Source organism: Helicoverpa armigera, chromosome 7 (assembly GCF_030705265.1).
Source record: "Helicoverpa armigera isolate CAAS_96S chromosome 7, ASM3070526v1, whole genome shotgun sequence".
Lineage (NCBI taxonomy): Eukaryota > Metazoa > Arthropoda > Insecta > Lepidoptera > Noctuidae > Helicoverpa > Helicoverpa armigera.
Window position 1 is genome coordinate 13,108,566 of NC_087126.1, and position 17,169 is coordinate 13,125,734.

A 17,169-nucleotide genomic window follows, 5' to 3' on the forward strand; every position below is an offset into this window, starting at 1 on the left:
CCCCGCTTGTGATGAGAACTTCATGCAAAGCGTGGCAATTATCTGCCTCACAATTTGTCCCTGGGGCATGGACACTAGATAGGCTGTTTATTAAAGGCTGCTAAATGCTGCTTCAAATCCATCTGGAGTAGGGTTTACGTTGCGGCATCCTTGACTCCTTATCGATCCAAAAATTTTCTATTGGATCCTGATTCAGATGCCGCAACCAAACCGATGTCACTCCGTACTTCGCAGCAATTTTTTTTAAAAGCAGTTCTATTCCTTCTAGTGTCCATACCCAGTTACTTAAGGTGGGAACATACTCCACATTCGAGGTTTTTACATTCACAAATTTCATATTTTTTAAAAATATTTTTGCCTCCATCCATGTTTTGTGATGTATTGAGTTCGGCGTCGCAGGTCCCAGCAGTGGTTTACTGTGCTTCCTTTTCCCGAAGCTTCCGTTAATGGAGTCAAAAAGTTTGTCAAAAAACAAGATGACGTCCGCTGTATTTTGCGCATCTTGAGATTATTCCTTTTCTGCAAAAATAAGAAAAAATATTAATAAATATTCCTCACACGTTCTTACAACGCAATCTAGTCCCAAACAAAGCATTGCTTGCTTGTAATTTGGGTACAGCAGACAACCAATAAATGAACTTATATAAATATAAATATTTTATAAATAACATAACATAGTGTACATATGTAGAAACACCCACACACATAAATGTTTGACTTATGCGGGAATCGAACCCGCGACCTCCTGTGGCAGGCAGATACACTGGCTACTATGGCATCTAGTCATCAATAAGAAACTTGTTATTATTAAATCTGAACTGGGAGCAGTTTTAATTTGTGAAAACTTTTACTATACAATCTTCCGCCCGCGGTTCTACCGCATCCCGTGAAAGCTACTGCGCACCCAGATTAAAAGTCACTTTTAGTCTTCCTCAATAAATGAGCTATCTAACGGTGAAAGATTATTTCAAATTAGACCTGATCGACCTTGGTGATTGGATTGGTTCTTCAGATTAGCATGGTTAAGAAAACATACAAACAAAAAAATCTTCAGCTTTATAATATATAAGTATCGATAAAATAATGCAATGTGAAAACATTATGTAATAAAGTTTATTTACCTGCTAGGTAGCCCATATTTGATGCTACAGTTTGGCTGAATAGTTGCGTAGCAAATTTAACTTTCATCCGTGGAATTTTACTGGGAATGCAGTGGGAGTCTGTTAATTTTGGCACCAGTCTTATGCCTTTGTAGCCTGGGTTTTCTTGGTGCAGTGCAGTTATGTGTTCCCACTTTGCCATTAGCATTTTGTTGTCTTTTTTATATAGTAGATTTTTCGTTATTAAATTATTTCTTATACATTTCATTAAGTGAGGTGGGTCATACAAGGGAATGATTTCCTGTTTATTTATTAAAATAATATTTCCCTCAGGTTCTTCTGATTTTCTTAACAGAATACCTCTTGTTTCTTGTAACAAGAATTTAATGCAGTTAACATTATTTGTTCCTTGGTCGCACACTGTTGCTACCACATTAAGACCAGCATTTTGTAGTTCTGTGATGACAGCCTTTAATTGTTTTGCCAGTTCTGGTCCCTTTGTGGCAGACTGAGAAAATGTGTATGCAACGGGTTGCTTATAATTTTTTATAAGTCCTCTTATCATAAATACCTGCGCATGATCTGCATACTCAGGCAGTGTCTCTTGCCCATTGGTTACAAACCCACTCACTCTGTCCTTCCTTTCATTGTATGCCACATTCGGTTTTAGTGACATTTCGTCAAAAAGAACCACACATAATTTGTGCTCTGGTTTCATTTTAAGTGTGGCTTTTTTTATTTGTGCCATCAAATTTTTATTGATACCAGCATTTATATCTGCCATATTAATTAATTTTATTAAAATTTGGCGTGATGGCAGGATAAAGATTTTCCTCAGGAATCTGTATCCTTTTGGGCTTTGCTTGAGGATAGTCAAAGCTACAATTTTTCCTCTAATGTGAAACGCCGGCCTTTTTTTCCTTTTGTGCTCCCTGAACTGCAGCAAAGTTAAAATTTTTGATGTGCTAGACATTTTGTCTAGAGTTTCTAAAATTGAGGGTTTGTAGTAATATTTTGCAGGGCCTTGATCTTGATTGCCTGCTTTTAACCTTGCTACGGCATTTGCTGAGTTTCACACCAACTTGCAGCATTTTCTGATACAGAGCACGCTCAGTTTTCGTAACAGCAACCTGTTTTACCGCCTTCTTACTAACACATTTAACTTTGCGATGCACTGAAAAAATAATAAGAATCATATGAATAAAAATTGCAGAATTTAAGAGTACATATGAGTGAGATAGCATCAAAGCTAGTTGTGTGTGAAAGTATCCCATGATTGAAATATGTATTAAATCTATAAATCAGTACCTAGTTAATAAACCATGATAGTGAGTGTAACAAGCAAACTCAGCTTTGAAGTTATTAAGTTTGATTACAATTGTGTTGCTTACCAAGATCTTTCACCACCTCAACATTTTCTTCTTCACTATGAGGCTGTCTATCACTGTGTACAGACTGAGATTCTGAAGTGACAGGATCTGAAAGGTCATTAACATATTTGGTAAGAAATGTGTGCCTATTATATACAAACCAATTAAGCTGATGATCATTACCATCATCATGAATGTAGCAGTTCATATTGAGTAACCATTATTTGAATCATATTGAATTAATTAAAGCCAGCCCACTACTAGACAAAGTTACTTTTTCTTTTATATAGTTTATAATATCAACTAGCGACCCGCCCCGGCTTCACGGGATAACAGTATTTCCCAGTATTTAATGTATGTTATTATACATAAAACCTTCCTCTTGAATCACTCTACCTATTACAAAACCGCATCAAAATCCGTTGCGTAGTTTTAAAGATTTGAGCGTTCATAGGGACATACAACATGACACATGACAGAAAAAGCGACTTTGTTTTATACTATGTAGTGATAAGGATGTTAACATTTTAGGACTTATGCATATGACATATAAATGTAATTTAACAAACTGTATTTCATCAATCACTCTTGTCTTAAGGGATAGGTTTATAGAGAGGCTAGTTTACTTTAATTGTTTGCAAAATTATAACTCAGGAACAACAAAAATAATTCAATTTAAGATGATTTTAAGGTAAATTAGCACATTTATCGAGAGAGGCTACATTTTATCCGGCGCATGAAGGAGTTCCAGGACAGAATATGTGTAAAATAATTGCTGATTAAATGCTTGTATGTAGGATCACTCACCAAGATTCTCTTTCATTTGTACATCTTCAATTGAACCTTGTGAGTGTATATGTAGATGCGCAGGTTCTGTAAATAATAATATTCAGTGATTAGTATATGTTATTATTACATCATTTATTGCTAGTGTCTATCTATCAATTACACTATATGCTGTCCGCATGGGTGCCGCATATTATGCACAAATATGTTGACATTATTGAAAAGAAACAAGTATTAAACAAAACAAAGTAATACAAAAGTAAATTATTTCAGACATGGTAATGGTTTTGTATGCCTAAGTGAGAGTAGTAGAAATCATAATTGACATGTACCTTGAAAACTAGACGTTATGGATACCACATATTATGTTTGGAACATTTGATCTATGATTCATTACCTATTCATTCAGTCAAGAGGGTACCAAAATTGTGTAATGCAGTGCTATTTAAGTATTACAACAAATTAAAATAGCAAAGGATTTTTGGTAAATGTGACATTCAAGTTACTCAATTTCAGCCTAATTTGTAGGAATAAATGATCTTTGAAATAACTTCACTCAAAATGGCTGGACCGATTTGGTTGAAATTTGGTATGTAGATAGGTGATACCCTGGATTAAGACATAGGCCACTTTTATCAATACACCATGCGGAAGCCGCAAGTGGAAGCTAGTACATACGTAATGTAAATGTATGTATGTATGTATAAAATGAATTGCTTGTTTATATGTATATGATAAAATATACCTTTTGATGTAGACGGTCCTGAAATCTGAAGAGGTCTTAGTGCTCTTTTTCAATGCTGAATTTCGAGCAAGATAATCCTGTAAACAACGATAAAATAATATGAATTATAAATATAGTAAATTTTGAAATGTAATATAGAAACTCTTGTATGACATACTGCGTACATACAGAAATTGTGGCTCCAAAGAAATCTCTATTCAGATGTTTTAGACTTACTGCAGCTTTTCATTTTGTGATTTGGAAAGTTTACTTTAAACTCAAATAACATGACTGTTTATTTCTTTCTAACATCAACTCTAGAAATTTGAGACTTAGGTACTCTTTAAGGTAAACAGGTACCTTAATTTGGGTATTTTACTAAAACTAACCTGGCATGTTTTTTGTAGGTACAGCTCCTTTGGCAAGTCGGTTATTCCGGCACCAATATTTTGGTTCGAAATGATCATTACAGACGCGGCGGTATTTGAAAATATGGTTATTTTCAAGTTGCAAAATGTCACCACCAATATGAAAGACCCATGTATTAAATAGCTGCCTATCCTTATCTGGATTAGGGAATTTATGTAAATACCCCGTAGTGTCTGAAAAAAAGGGTAACAAGTTAGAATTCAGTGGAGTCGTGACAAAATGACGACTATTTGTTTTAAGGATGTTGATAAATGCTTACCTAAGCCATTTGTACATCCGGGAACACAACACTTTCTATTAGACATGATAAATATTAATTATCACAAAACGGGTCAACGAGTCCTATCTCAAGCACAAAATTCACAAGATTTCGATCACCTCAAGCACAAAATCGACACGGCCGAAGGAGCAGAGGCTCAACTTAACGGACTTAGGTGGATAAAGCACTAATAGGGATAAAAATCTGGAAAAACAAACAAGACACCGAAAAGCACTTCAGCGCAAACCGGCAGCCAAATTTGTTTGATTGACAATTTTTGCATAATGTTGCATGTAGAAAATGGATTTAATGTTGCCAGTAGAAAATAAATTCTTGAATTTTATTTTATTTCTGGCTAATTGATAATAAACATTAAATTTTAGTAATTGCTTCAATATGCAACTCAAAATTTTTATTATTTATTTTTTTATTTTAGCTGAAAAAAAAGATAGGGTAAGAGTAGAACCAATAAAAGATGTGATAGCGCCCTCTTACACACCTAAGCATAACTACTACGCAATCGCGCATCATCGTCATTACAAATAACGCCATCTATATTTCAGTTTCTTTAATATCTTACATTATAATACTACCAAATTAAAATGACACTTCCATGTAAGGACCTCAATGTATTTACTGTCTCACTTCATTTTGCAGACCTATAATGATACGTTTTCTCGTTTGCCACTATTAAGATTGTCACCCCTGTTGTAAATTTTGATTTGCTTCCCGCCGGCTCTTGACGGTTTGCTTTTGGCACGTGCAATTTTCATTACATTTTCGTAAAAAACAACTTCGCACAAACAATAAAGTTCAACACTGATGCTGACAGTTGGGATATATTATTTCGGTAAGTGTTTTCATTATATTTTAGCCTCATACGTACGATTTAACATTTGCACGTGTTGTATATCGTAGACAGCAAAACAACCATTTGCATTCGCCAGACGATATAGCTACGATATGGTTTTTGGATGCCCTATCCGTTCAATAACTTTGTTTTGATTATTATTTGGATGTGAAAGGAGTCGGTTTGTTAGAATTTTTTGGCGGATGTGTTGATCGGAGCGGCAGCGTCATTTGTTTTTGTTTACCTGCAGATTGTTAGCAGTGTACTATGTCGCCCTCTCCGATCCGCTGTCGCGGCCCGTGGAAGATACACAAGCGTTCCTCGGAGCCTGACAGATGGTTGGATGAGATGGGATTTTTCCGTAAACATACAGCTAGGGACTCTAGCTGTCTTTTCCGCGCCGTCTCTGAGAACATTTATAACACCCAGCGGTACTTCCACAAAGTCCGACTGGATTGCGTTCAGTTCATGGCTACAAAGAGACACCTCTTCGAAGGGGTAGGCTTTGTTACATGTTTGTCAAATACCTAGTATTCACAATCGTTTGATTGTTATGTTAACATAATACTTTTGTTTTGTAGTCATTGACTTGTCCGTTTGAAAATTATCTCAAAGAGATGTCCAACCCTTCAGAATGGGGTGGTCTAATTGAAATATCGGCCATGAGCCACCTCTATAGGTAAGAACATTTCCATATGAAGTTTGACTACCCACTTCTTGTTATAATTTCTAACGTTTCACAATGCTGTGCCTAATACAAGCTTGTTTGTATAATAATTAACCAACATTTTTTGAGAACTTCCTCAATGCTGGTTACCTGTTTTGTACGATTGTACAATAATGTTTTGAAATTGGATTGAGCACTGCTGCTGAGCTCGGCTGCGCTGTAGCATACCTACCCTTGCAACTTCTTTATTTGCACTTAAATATAATTCCAAATTGTTGTTACAATATCTTGCAACTTGTGTTAGGCACAAAGCCTTAACACTGAATATATCTTGCCATTAAACCCTTACAGACGTGACTTTGTAATATTTGAAGCCAACAAAGGTCCACAAACAAAAATATGCAATGGTTATGGAGACCCGATATACCTGTTTTATTCTCCTGATACTAAGCATTTTGATGTGGTGTACACTAAAGATTTCATAAACACTTCTTCTTTTTGCCAGTGTAAGTTCATTTATCTTAAAATTAATTTCCCAAACAATTTAGTTGAATTGAGATGTTTTTTTAATTTGAACTTGAAAAGAATTACAATATAGGTACTTAATCTTGTTTTTTAATGGCTTTATTATGTGCCTTGTTAAAAACCGTTTTTCATAGTTTGCTTGGCAGCGACTATCAATGATATTATCATAAAGACTAATTATATTGGATTAATTCTATCACAATTTCCAAGCTTTAAAATCGAAAATAAGTCTTAAATCTTACTCTTTATTCAACACAGTTTGCTTTAAACTATAACCCATGTGAAATGCAACATTATCATTATAGCTTTGGTATATGAAATACTTTATGACGGTGTGTACCAACTCAAAGACCTGTCTTACGCCGTCGACAAAATGCTACATGATAAGGTTCCCACTAACCATATCGAATACTTCATGACCGAGAATGTGGAACGTCGCAAAAAGCAGAAAGAACGAGCTAAGATATTCATAGAAGCTGCTGACGATGATAAAGACAGGAACACTAACGCACTAGCTCTGAAGTGTAAACACCATACCGAGGATTTGGAGCGAGCTAGTCTTTTGAAGGAGTCCCTGAGCATCTTCGTGTTCAACCGCAGCCTCATACAGCTTGAGAACGTCTGTATGAACTGCCTGAACGTTAACAGCGCGAAAGACTTGCTCGACAATGGCATCACTCCGTTTCCGTACAAAGTGGCCAAAGCCTTAGATCCTGATATCTACAGGAACATTGAGTTCGACGTCTGGAGTGAACTGCGACGAGGTATACAGGTTTTCGCCACAGCGGAATAGACCAGAAACTCTAAACAAACATATCTATCTGCAATGTTTTCAAGCGACCTTGCGTGTTGTTCCTTTACAATTGATCGGCCGCTCGGTTAATTCGCTATCTTTATTACGAACTGGTTACTCGGACTCGCACAACTTTCCCTCGCGTATTCGTTGTTGCTGTTTTGATATTGATTTTCGTAAGAGCGGAAATGTCGGGGTTTATATTGTATGCAACGAGGGCAGCAGATCAATATGAATTGGAGAAGATGTGCTTTGTTTTGACGTTTCGTTCTATTCTGGTTCATTTTTGAAGGCATTATATTTACATACGATTTACCTATATCGGTACTTATAACATGGTATTACAGAAATGCGTTACGGTGCGAGATATTCGGATGGAACGACCCTGCAAGTGGGCGTCAAATGTTTGTGCAAACTGCAGCCGGAGCAGACTGTCCCGTACCACTGCCATATCCAGGAAATGAGACCTGACGGGGGTCCCTGCCTTGTGTTCATCGAGGAGTTGGGCGAGAAGCGAGTCGTCAACTTCGAGCAGTTGGAACCGCTTCCTCTCGAGGAAATAAGGCCGTGGGCGCCTCCGTACAGATACTCCCGGGCTCATTCTCAGTTCCTGACCTTAAGCCAAATGTTGCAGCAAATAGGTTCGACTTGTATCATCAAACTATTCAGTTATTCTTCTTCCAAATGCCTTTTATTACTTATTAAAAAATTAAGAAAACAAATTTTAGTACTGAGCACAATTCTTTTACTTCACACTTTGTATAACTTGGCGTACTCAATTGGTATTTCACGACCAGGCAACATCACCCTCAAACAAGGTTTGAGCAAGGCCCGAAACAAATCCAAAGTGGTGTCGGAAGACAAGGCGCCCGAGAAGGTGACCAAGCCGACCAAAGTGTCGTGGAATGAAGACACAGAGCTATCTTTCCAAAACAACGTCGATTTCACATACCAACACCTGGACTTTCTTAACTTTGAGCCGATGCCTGTTAGTTGTAGCTAGACACAAATAGAACTAGGTTTTGGGCGACTTGTAAGCATATCACTAAATAAATATCGATCGTAAAAACTTTGTGTACTGCAGAGTTTTGCTCAAGCGTCAGCTGGAGTGTTCTGATGACATTAGATATTCTTCTCAACTGAAACCATCAACGTTAGCTATATTCTCAACTTGTTTATTAAAACAAACAACAGTGCCTTTGTATTCATAATGTACTTAGTATTAAGTTTATGAAAGCCCTACTACAAACACCCAAAGGGCTCATTGCGCATCCGTTTTATTTTCTTTAATTTTTAAGTTTCATTTGTTTTTTTTTATGGCAAATTATCTCAAAAAAATGTTAAGTTTTAAAGTGACGTGCTTATAAATCCCACAAGTACCATATCGTAGCTATTTTAGAGGTAATCAAATTGGGATACATGTAGCTTGTAGCTAGATTGTTTGTGTTGTAGCATGTAGCTTCGTAGTTAGATTTTGTGTTGTTTAAGTATTTCAGCCACTTTTTATTTGTGTAGTGAGTAGATGCTAGATTAAATTATTGACAGATTTACGGTATCTACTTTCAACTTTCTGTATAAATGCCTATTGCAATAAAAATATCCAGAAACAAAAAAAATAGCAAGAGGCCAACGAGCGCCGCGAGCATTCTCCTGACCACTAGTACTATATTTTTAGATAGGTGCATTCAATTACATACCTATCTAATGAGGGTTGCTCTCAAAGCTAGGGGTGCACTCTGCGTCCCCTTCCTGTCCCTCCTGTAAGTATGGATTTACCCTTCGTGAACGGTCAGATTTAATTACCTTCTCTTTTTATTAAAAAATAACAAGTTGCAGTCATTTGATAATATTATCTTGTCCGTACAGTACGCGTAACTATCTCCGTAAAACTATCCTAAATCAGTTGTATGCTGTCAGTAATTTATCTAAAGGGTTAGTAGTAGTGGCATAATGTGTTGTCGAGTGTCTTACTGAGTGATCTTTGGTCAGGTTGAAGTTGAAGCACTGCCCCTAATGGTGGACTGCCGGCCGGGCGCGGGCGCTCCGCCCCACGAGCTCGCACATACTCAGCCGAATGGCGGTACGCCCAATGACAACCATCATACCCAGGTTAGTAGTGCATTGATTGTTATTCGATTGATTTTAGATAATTCTTCATTGCATTAAGATCATTTTTTGGACATTATCTATTCTGGAACTTGGAGTGTCATTTTTGTTAATGGTTTTAAAATAAAAATATGCTATGTAAGCAGGCTGGTGGTAGCGGCGACATGGTAGCGCACGGGATCACGTCGCCTGCTTCGGTGCGGGCTTCGACTCCCGCTACTACCAACACGCTGACCACCTATACCAGTAAGTATACCAATATCTCTAGGTTTTTATTTTATTTAGCCTCTACTGTCTCAGTGCTGGGCAAAGACCTCCCACATAGAAGATTATTTTTATATGTGAAGAAAATGTGATGTAGACAATCGGCGAGGAAAGTATCCAGGTCTTCTCGCCAGCGTTTTCTTGATCTGCCTGTGGGTTGCCTTCCATCCTCATAGTTCCATTAAATGGTGTATGGAACTCAATGGATCCCAGTCTTAAAATAATAAAAACTTTTAAAATAGTCTCTGAAAAATAGTTCAACACCTATCAATCTAGATAAAAAACATACACAAATATCATGGTAATTTTTTGTGAATAACAATTACCTACATGAAAATAACAATACAGGATATTGCGAAATTGTTCCATCCTGTTCTCAAGTTATGCGTACAAACAAACACCATTCATCTGTGGTCGTGTAAACTTATTTTCAAGGTTTTAAAGAATCAACGGGAATAAATGCGAAGGTCATTATTCTTGCGCACTTGACCTCAATATTCTTTGGACAAACAAAGAAGATTTAAAGGGTCATGTGTTGAAATAGCCTTTTACAAAGGGTGCGCGTGCGTCCCTTACAAAGGGACGGTTCTATGTAATTTGAACGTTTCATTCATGATGTAAGTTACACGTTGTTTTGGGGTCATTCTTTTATGGGGTTGCGATGACCCCTTTGAAACATCTAAATAGAAGATTACAGGGTAAGCTCAAAAACATCACGGATTTGTAGTAAAAGCGCATCGTTTTTTACCTTGAGGACTATTTATTTGAATGCAATAATGGCATTTGTACCTTATTTAAATAGTATAAATGCATTGTTCAATAAAGGTCACATACATTTGGGTTTGGATGTCTCCATATGGCATGAGTTACATGTTTATAAATAAGACTGTCTCATCAAAGGTTCTTTGTACATAAATTATTTGTACTACATAGAGTAGGCAAAGTCGATCACCACATACATGACTTCAGGGAAATTGACGTATTCCGTCTCAAAGCCTAGATAACCGACCGACATTAAACATAAGTTACACCACTTACAAATGATCTGTCCCACCAGACGCGGTGAACCCTGTTGGCGGCGTGGGCCCGGGCTACGGCGGCGGCTACGTGTGCGGCGTGAAGGGCGTGGTGTGGGCGCCGCCGCCCGCCGCGCCGCACCCGCCGCACCTGCCGCCGCCGCCGCCGCCCGGCGTCAACCCGCACGTCTTCAAGAGCGTGCAGGCTAATGGCGCTGATCTGCCCATGAATGGTGAGTTCTTACACAAGTAAACCTGAGTTCGATTGTGCTATGAATCAACATCATCTTAGTCGTAGGATGTCCACTCCTGAACACAACCACCACATTGATTTCCAAAAGGTCTGGTTGAAAGCGGCCCAAAGTTTTGATATGTACATGTTGGCCCAAATACTAGATTCTGAATTTTCAGCTTTATTGCTGGTGATGTGATTGTCGTGATCGAGCTCCGACTCTGCAACGACACATTATTTTTACGATTCGTCACCAATCTATTACGTTACCATCAGATATAACAACGCTCCGCTACTACTACAACCTGGGCGTGGACTGCTTCTGGTCGTCGTACGGGGCTCCGCCGCCGCCGCCGCCGCCGCCGCGCCACTACTCGCCGCGCGAGCTGGCGCAGGACATGGCGAGCGTCACGCTGCACGAGCGTCCGCCCCCCGACCACAAGCACAAGCAGCCCGACAAGCCGCCGCTGCCGCAGGGCAAGGGCAACGCGCAGCGACCTCTCCTGGGCCCCAGGTAACACTGCAACCCTGGACAAATCTTAGCTCAACAAGTTTGATATTGCATCACTTTTGAATATACAACAATTCTCAACAAATCAAATTACAGTTACAGTTACAGCCTTTTTATCGTCCCACTGCTGGGCACAGGCCTCCTCTCACATGGAGAAGGATTGAGCATTAATCACCACGCTTGCTCAATGCGGGTTGGTGATTTCAGACTATATAGTCCAGGTTTCCTCAAGATGTTTTCCTTCACCTTTTTATCAGCCATTGGTGTCTAAGGTATACTTAGAAAGTACATACAAACTTAGAAAAGTTACGTCAAATCCCCTTTCACAGCTGAGACTGTCTCTAACTGAGACTTAAGAAGATACAAAGAAATTATAGATAATGTCAGATTACATGGTGTGATTGATACTATGTTAGCAGACTGGAATAGCCCTCTGAGAAAACAGACACAGCATAAAACCACAAAAATTTTGCTTTTATAACAAACGTTAACATAACTTCATCCATTTAAGTCTCAGGAGCGTATAATTTCTATACAATTTTTCTGCAGATTCAAGCGCGGCGGAGGCAACCAGGATGGCAATCAGAACTCCAACCACAACCAGAACAAGCATAACAACAACATGGGCAACAAGGGGCCCAACAACCGGTCAGTTTACTACAAGTAATTATATCTTTCATTACTATAGTTAGTTACATTATATTTCATCTGTAACTTTATCTATTTGGACGAATAATTTTCTATATGTAGGTGTAATTGTTGTGCATTCAGTTGTTAGCGCTCTAGACTTCACAATTTTCGTAGTTTTTTATAGGCGACAGTTATATTCTTATGTTATGTCGGACAATTTATCCGCACCTAGAAAGAGAGTTATTCAGGAGCTATTGGACCACGAAGAAAATGGTGCTCTTATTATGGTATTACCTGCAGTTAAAACAGTTTCTATTAATTCTATCAATATCTCGTGTGGTTCTCGCCTGCGTCGCGTATCGGCACTGGCTTCAACGCGATAGGCTCGTTGCGCGACTCGATCTCTGAGCTCGCTTAGCGGAAGCGCGACGCCTAAGTGCCATTTGGTTTAAGCACTTTATATAAATTCATGCATCCTGAAGTTTATTATAGCTGCTTGACTTTATTGAGTAATGTATGTATTGCCTTATTGCAGCCGTAACTCTCACACGGAGCAGCGCGGGCCGCACGCGTACGGCGCGGGCGAGGGCGAGTGCGTGCTCGACCAGCCGCTGCTGACGCTGCCCTACATCCCCTACCCGCCGCCCATCTACCCCATACAGTACTACCCCGTCGAGACCGACCCAGGTAACACAAGAGTAATCAACAATACTAGTCTTAAAAATGTTATTCACTTGACCACTATGACAGGAATGTAGATATGACATACCAGCAAATAAAATGCTATGTAAGACAATCTTTACATGACTACACTTACTCCACTCACACACGACAAATGTTGCAAACTCATCATAAAAATGTTTACTGGTAGCTTACATTAACTTTAGAGAATTTTTAATGTAATTTAGTTCCAATAATGTACTCTAACTTATGTGCTAAAGTTGTGACTTGTTTTCCAGCAATGATGGGCATGATGGGCGGCATGGGCTACGTGGGCTACGAGGAGAGCGTGTACGAGGGCGGCATGCAGCCCTACTACCCCCACGCGCCGCACTACCCGCCCCCGCATCCCCATCCGCATCCCCACCACATCGAGCACAAGTAAACCGCTACCATACCGACCAACGACATATAAAAAACTAGCACACACACAGACACACATACATGGAAAAAAAACAATAGACAAAAAATAAACCAGCACACAAACATGCAAGAAAACAATATACGACCATTTGAGGATTCAAAGTACCTTTTAACAGTTCCCATTATGTATTGGTCCCAATATTGTCCATTGGTTCCACTGTTTGCTTGCCCAACACTTGTCAATCTTGTATTGGTTTGCAAGCAAGCTATCGAGATTTGGTGTTAGACAAGCAAGTAGATTTATCATCCAGTGTGTGCTAGTTTTCACAAATGTGAGATGCATTAGAAGAATTTAGACTTGAGATAAATTAAAAATTACCACCAAAATTACTTATTGATTTAAAGTGTTTCGAATAAAAATTCAATTAATGACTGTAATAGATCTCCAGTCTATTTTCTTCCTAATGCTGGTCTCAACAACTTATTATTACTTGAGTAATCGACTAAAGTTATCATCTACTGGGGCAAGCCATAAAAGTATGAGCTCAGTGCTGATTATTCTATTCATTATTCCTTTTCACTTGTGAATAACTCTCTAAAGTTTATTCTTCTCAAGACTCCTGTAAATGTGACCTTAGTTGATTATTCGACTAATCGTGTGTTCGGTCGGAACATCGTCAACATCGGATAAATTCTACAAGTCGATAATCGTCGTAATATCTGGCACGACTTGAAATTGAAACGAATTTGTAACACTAACCACTTTCAAGTGAATTTATCTTTATAATATTTACTGTAAACGTCTAAGTTAAACTTTCTATTTAGCTCAAAATTAATCTTCGGAAAAGTAATTGAAAATTACAAAGTACAATTTGTAAAAGTATTTACAATGATAAGTATTATTTCTACTAAGCTATCTTGTCACTTGAAAGTGGTACAACTTACATGATATATTTATCTGCTTACCATTTGGAGTGTACACTAACGTGGACGTTCAAAGGATAAGCATGTAAGTATATTCACAATTCTCACGCTACAGATTGGTACCCACATCTTCTATTTGCAAAGCAAATTGTTTTTGTGTGTCGATAATCTGAACAGTGAGTATTGACAACTAAATGTACACTGAAATAATCGAATAACAACTTCTGCCTGGAAATAACTTTGAGTTAAACGATATCCTAAAAATGCGTAGCACTTATTTCAGTGTACGTTTAGATAAAACAAACCGATCGGCTGAGATGCATTTGATTTTTGAACATTTTCTCGTTCAAAAATCGGTAAGTCTCGGCCGATCAATGTTTAGTCACCAACGAGTCTTCGGGACTCAGTAACGGCAGCAACGGTGACTAACTGTTAGCATACAACGACAATGCTCATCGAAAGTATACGATATACAATGAACACTGACCCATTTGGAACACAGGAAACTTCGTGTCAGTGTTATGCCATCATGCCGTGCTGTGTTCGGGACATACATACGTAAATACATATATGTACTCGGTACCAGTAACTTGTGTCAATTTATTCGCGATTCCGTCAATTTAAAACATTCAGTATTTAGTAGGAACCAAATTAGATCCTGTAAGGACAACGAAATTTGTAGGACTTGCATTAAATGCATTAAAACCCGAACACAGCATGGTATGATTCTTTTTTTTTTGTTATTTATTACGATTTGGAAGTATGTGACAAATGTTGTCGAAAAATTGTAAATTAGCGTTGTATGTGTACTTAACGCGAAGAGGGGAGGTTTTGTAATGAACATGAATGAACAACTTAAAACTCTTCAAAATTCCCGATTACTATCGCGCACCTTCTGTGATTAATTTGGACTGATACTATTTCCCATTTTTGTACCCCGTTTAGTATTTAATATTGACTAGGAACCCCCTAAAGTGTTCATTGGTGCTGCAAAATTGACTAGAACAGGGTTAACGTAATGTTTTTGTATGCTACGGCACTATACATACAATGTTGCGTAGTTGTTAGGCGCTGTATATCATTCCTTGTAATGTAAGGTGAAACTGTAAATTTTAAGCCATTTGTAGTTGTTACGTCGCAAATTTAAGTTTCTGTTTCTTTTAGTTATTTTTTTTTCACTAATCACAACACATGCGCTCCAGTATAAGCTGTACCACGGCTACATAAGATACATTCCTGCTATGTAGCCCCTGCTATATTAGTCGAGACATGTGTCGTGATTAGTAATTATTTGGCTTAATTTTAGTTTAGTTAGAAATAAGTCAATACGGTTTCACATGCCTCAGTGTAAGGCTCCCACTATGAATAGTTTACTTTTAAATATTCTCAGATCTCAGGCTCACGATAAAATCGCAGACCTTTTGAATCTCTAAACAAAAAAAAAGACCGCACTTTGTACGAAAAGTTGATAAAATGGCGTGAACACATAAGTATCCTACTTTGATCTCATAAAAATATCATTTGTAAGAAAAGCTGGTGCTTGGGTAGTCGTTAATTTTTCTTTAATTATTTCAAAATCGACTAACAGGAATGATTTCGGCATATGAGGAATGTCAGTCAACTAATCAAGTCATTGACACAATGATGTGAATTTTCTCTCAGAATATAACTGGTTTAGTGCTTTTTGTCTGAATAGCACCTAGTCTCTGCATTTACTATCATTAGTTGTGTGCATTTATCGCGTCACAGAGGCTCGAGGAAGCCCACTGAAGTCAGATCTCCTTTTTGGGGGATCACTTGTCGATAGTATGTCATTACTACTATTTCTGCTTACACCTTACCTAGAGCTCGCCGTTTATATGATAAATTTAACTACAAACGTATTTTTGGAATGTTTATATGATATTTGGCTGTGATTCGCGCGTAATCTCAGTAGAAGTTGAAAGATTTTGGCAAACTAGTAGTCGTGCTTGTAGGGTGGAACATGGACTGTAAACACGTGGTAGATATAACGGCGTACTCTGTAAAAACATTATTTTGATTATCTTTGATTGCTGCAGATGTACCTCTCTTGATCAGTCCGCCCATGATTTTGAACTACTTCATATTTTTGCATATTCTCTATACCGCATAAAATTATTTCTTTTTACGTACCTATATTTATAGTACGTAACGAAATCTTAAATGTTTGTACAGACTGTTGTTAAAACTATACAAAATAAAAATACAAAAAAATAAGTGTACTCCTTTAGTATGTGTCATGTTTACTGTAATAAAAGTCATTTTCGGTGTTTCAGTATTAGTTTTAAATCACTAGGAGTTAGAATTTTATGTTAGTCGTTAATTAATGTTTACGTAACTATAGTCTAGTGTTACTTTATTTAAGTATACCGTCAGTTACTTTGTAATCTCGTCATTTAGGGCGTAAAATATATATTTTTTGTTCTCGCTATAGTTAGTGTAATAAATGTGCCAACTTTTGATGTATTTAGTGTAAATTGGCAGTGACAGTGGTGGAGTAACAACGATCAACGTGACTGCCAAAGAACGAAATTGTCGTCATATCAGCTAAACCTACATAAATACATACAATAATTGTGTTGTGAATATACTATATGGTAGATGTATGTCGTAACTGTATGGTTGTACAGAGCTCAAAGTTAGCGTTATGTCCGCCTTTGGGATGTTATTTGTAATTTTTTTCCAAATTCCATCAAATAAATGTCAACTGATTTTTCGATATGTTGTTTTATTTATTTAAGAAAATAATCAAAGGATGAGTTCTGTAAGTGGCATCCTTAAATCCACGATATAGAACCGTTGGAACGACGAGCTCTCTCTTTATAACGAAGACGAAAGTCTAGAGAAATATCGAATTCCTGTCTCAACCATTTATTTCG

General features: G+C 37.8%; 1 protein-coding gene and 1 long non-coding RNA gene across 7 annotated transcripts; one reads left to right on the plus strand and one right to left on the minus strand.

Moving 5' to 3' along the window:
* Positions 1-2,124: 2,124 nt before the first annotated feature.
* LOC135117067 (uncharacterized) lies at positions 2,125-5,348 on the minus strand. The gene is made up of 6 exons (XR_010276627.1): positions 4,669-5,348; positions 4,370-4,582; positions 4,002-4,078; positions 3,278-3,343; positions 2,492-2,578; positions 2,125-2,274 (listed from the first exon to the last, which is right to left on the minus strand). It is a non-coding gene; the product is annotated as an uncharacterized LOC135117067 (long non-coding RNA).
* Positions 5,349-5,378: 30 nt separating this feature from the next.
* LOC135117066 (protein ovarian tumor locus-like) lies at positions 5,379-17,009 on the plus strand. 6 transcript variants are annotated; one of them, XM_064035445.1, is made up of 14 exons: positions 5,379-5,518; positions 5,769-6,016; positions 6,100-6,197; positions 6,537-6,691; positions 7,016-7,474; positions 7,851-8,144; positions 8,301-8,491; positions 9,493-9,612; positions 9,753-9,855; positions 10,931-11,122; positions 11,398-11,635; positions 12,182-12,295; positions 12,798-12,949; positions 13,222-17,009. In XM_064035445.1, exons 2-14 carry the CDS (start codon positions 5,786-5,788, stop codon positions 13,365-13,367), a joined length of 2,493 nt encoding a protein of 830 aa, XP_063891515.1. In that variant the 5' UTR covers positions 5,379-5,518; positions 5,769-5,785; the 3' UTR covers positions 13,368-17,009. The 6 variants fall into 6 exon arrangements, with proteins under 6 accessions (XP_063891515.1, XP_063891517.1, XP_063891516.1 ...); XM_064035447.1 differs by having other exon boundaries at positions 12,182-12,280; XM_064035446.1 differs by having other exon boundaries at positions 9,756-9,855.
* The last annotated feature ends 160 nt before the right edge of the window (positions 17,010-17,169 follow it).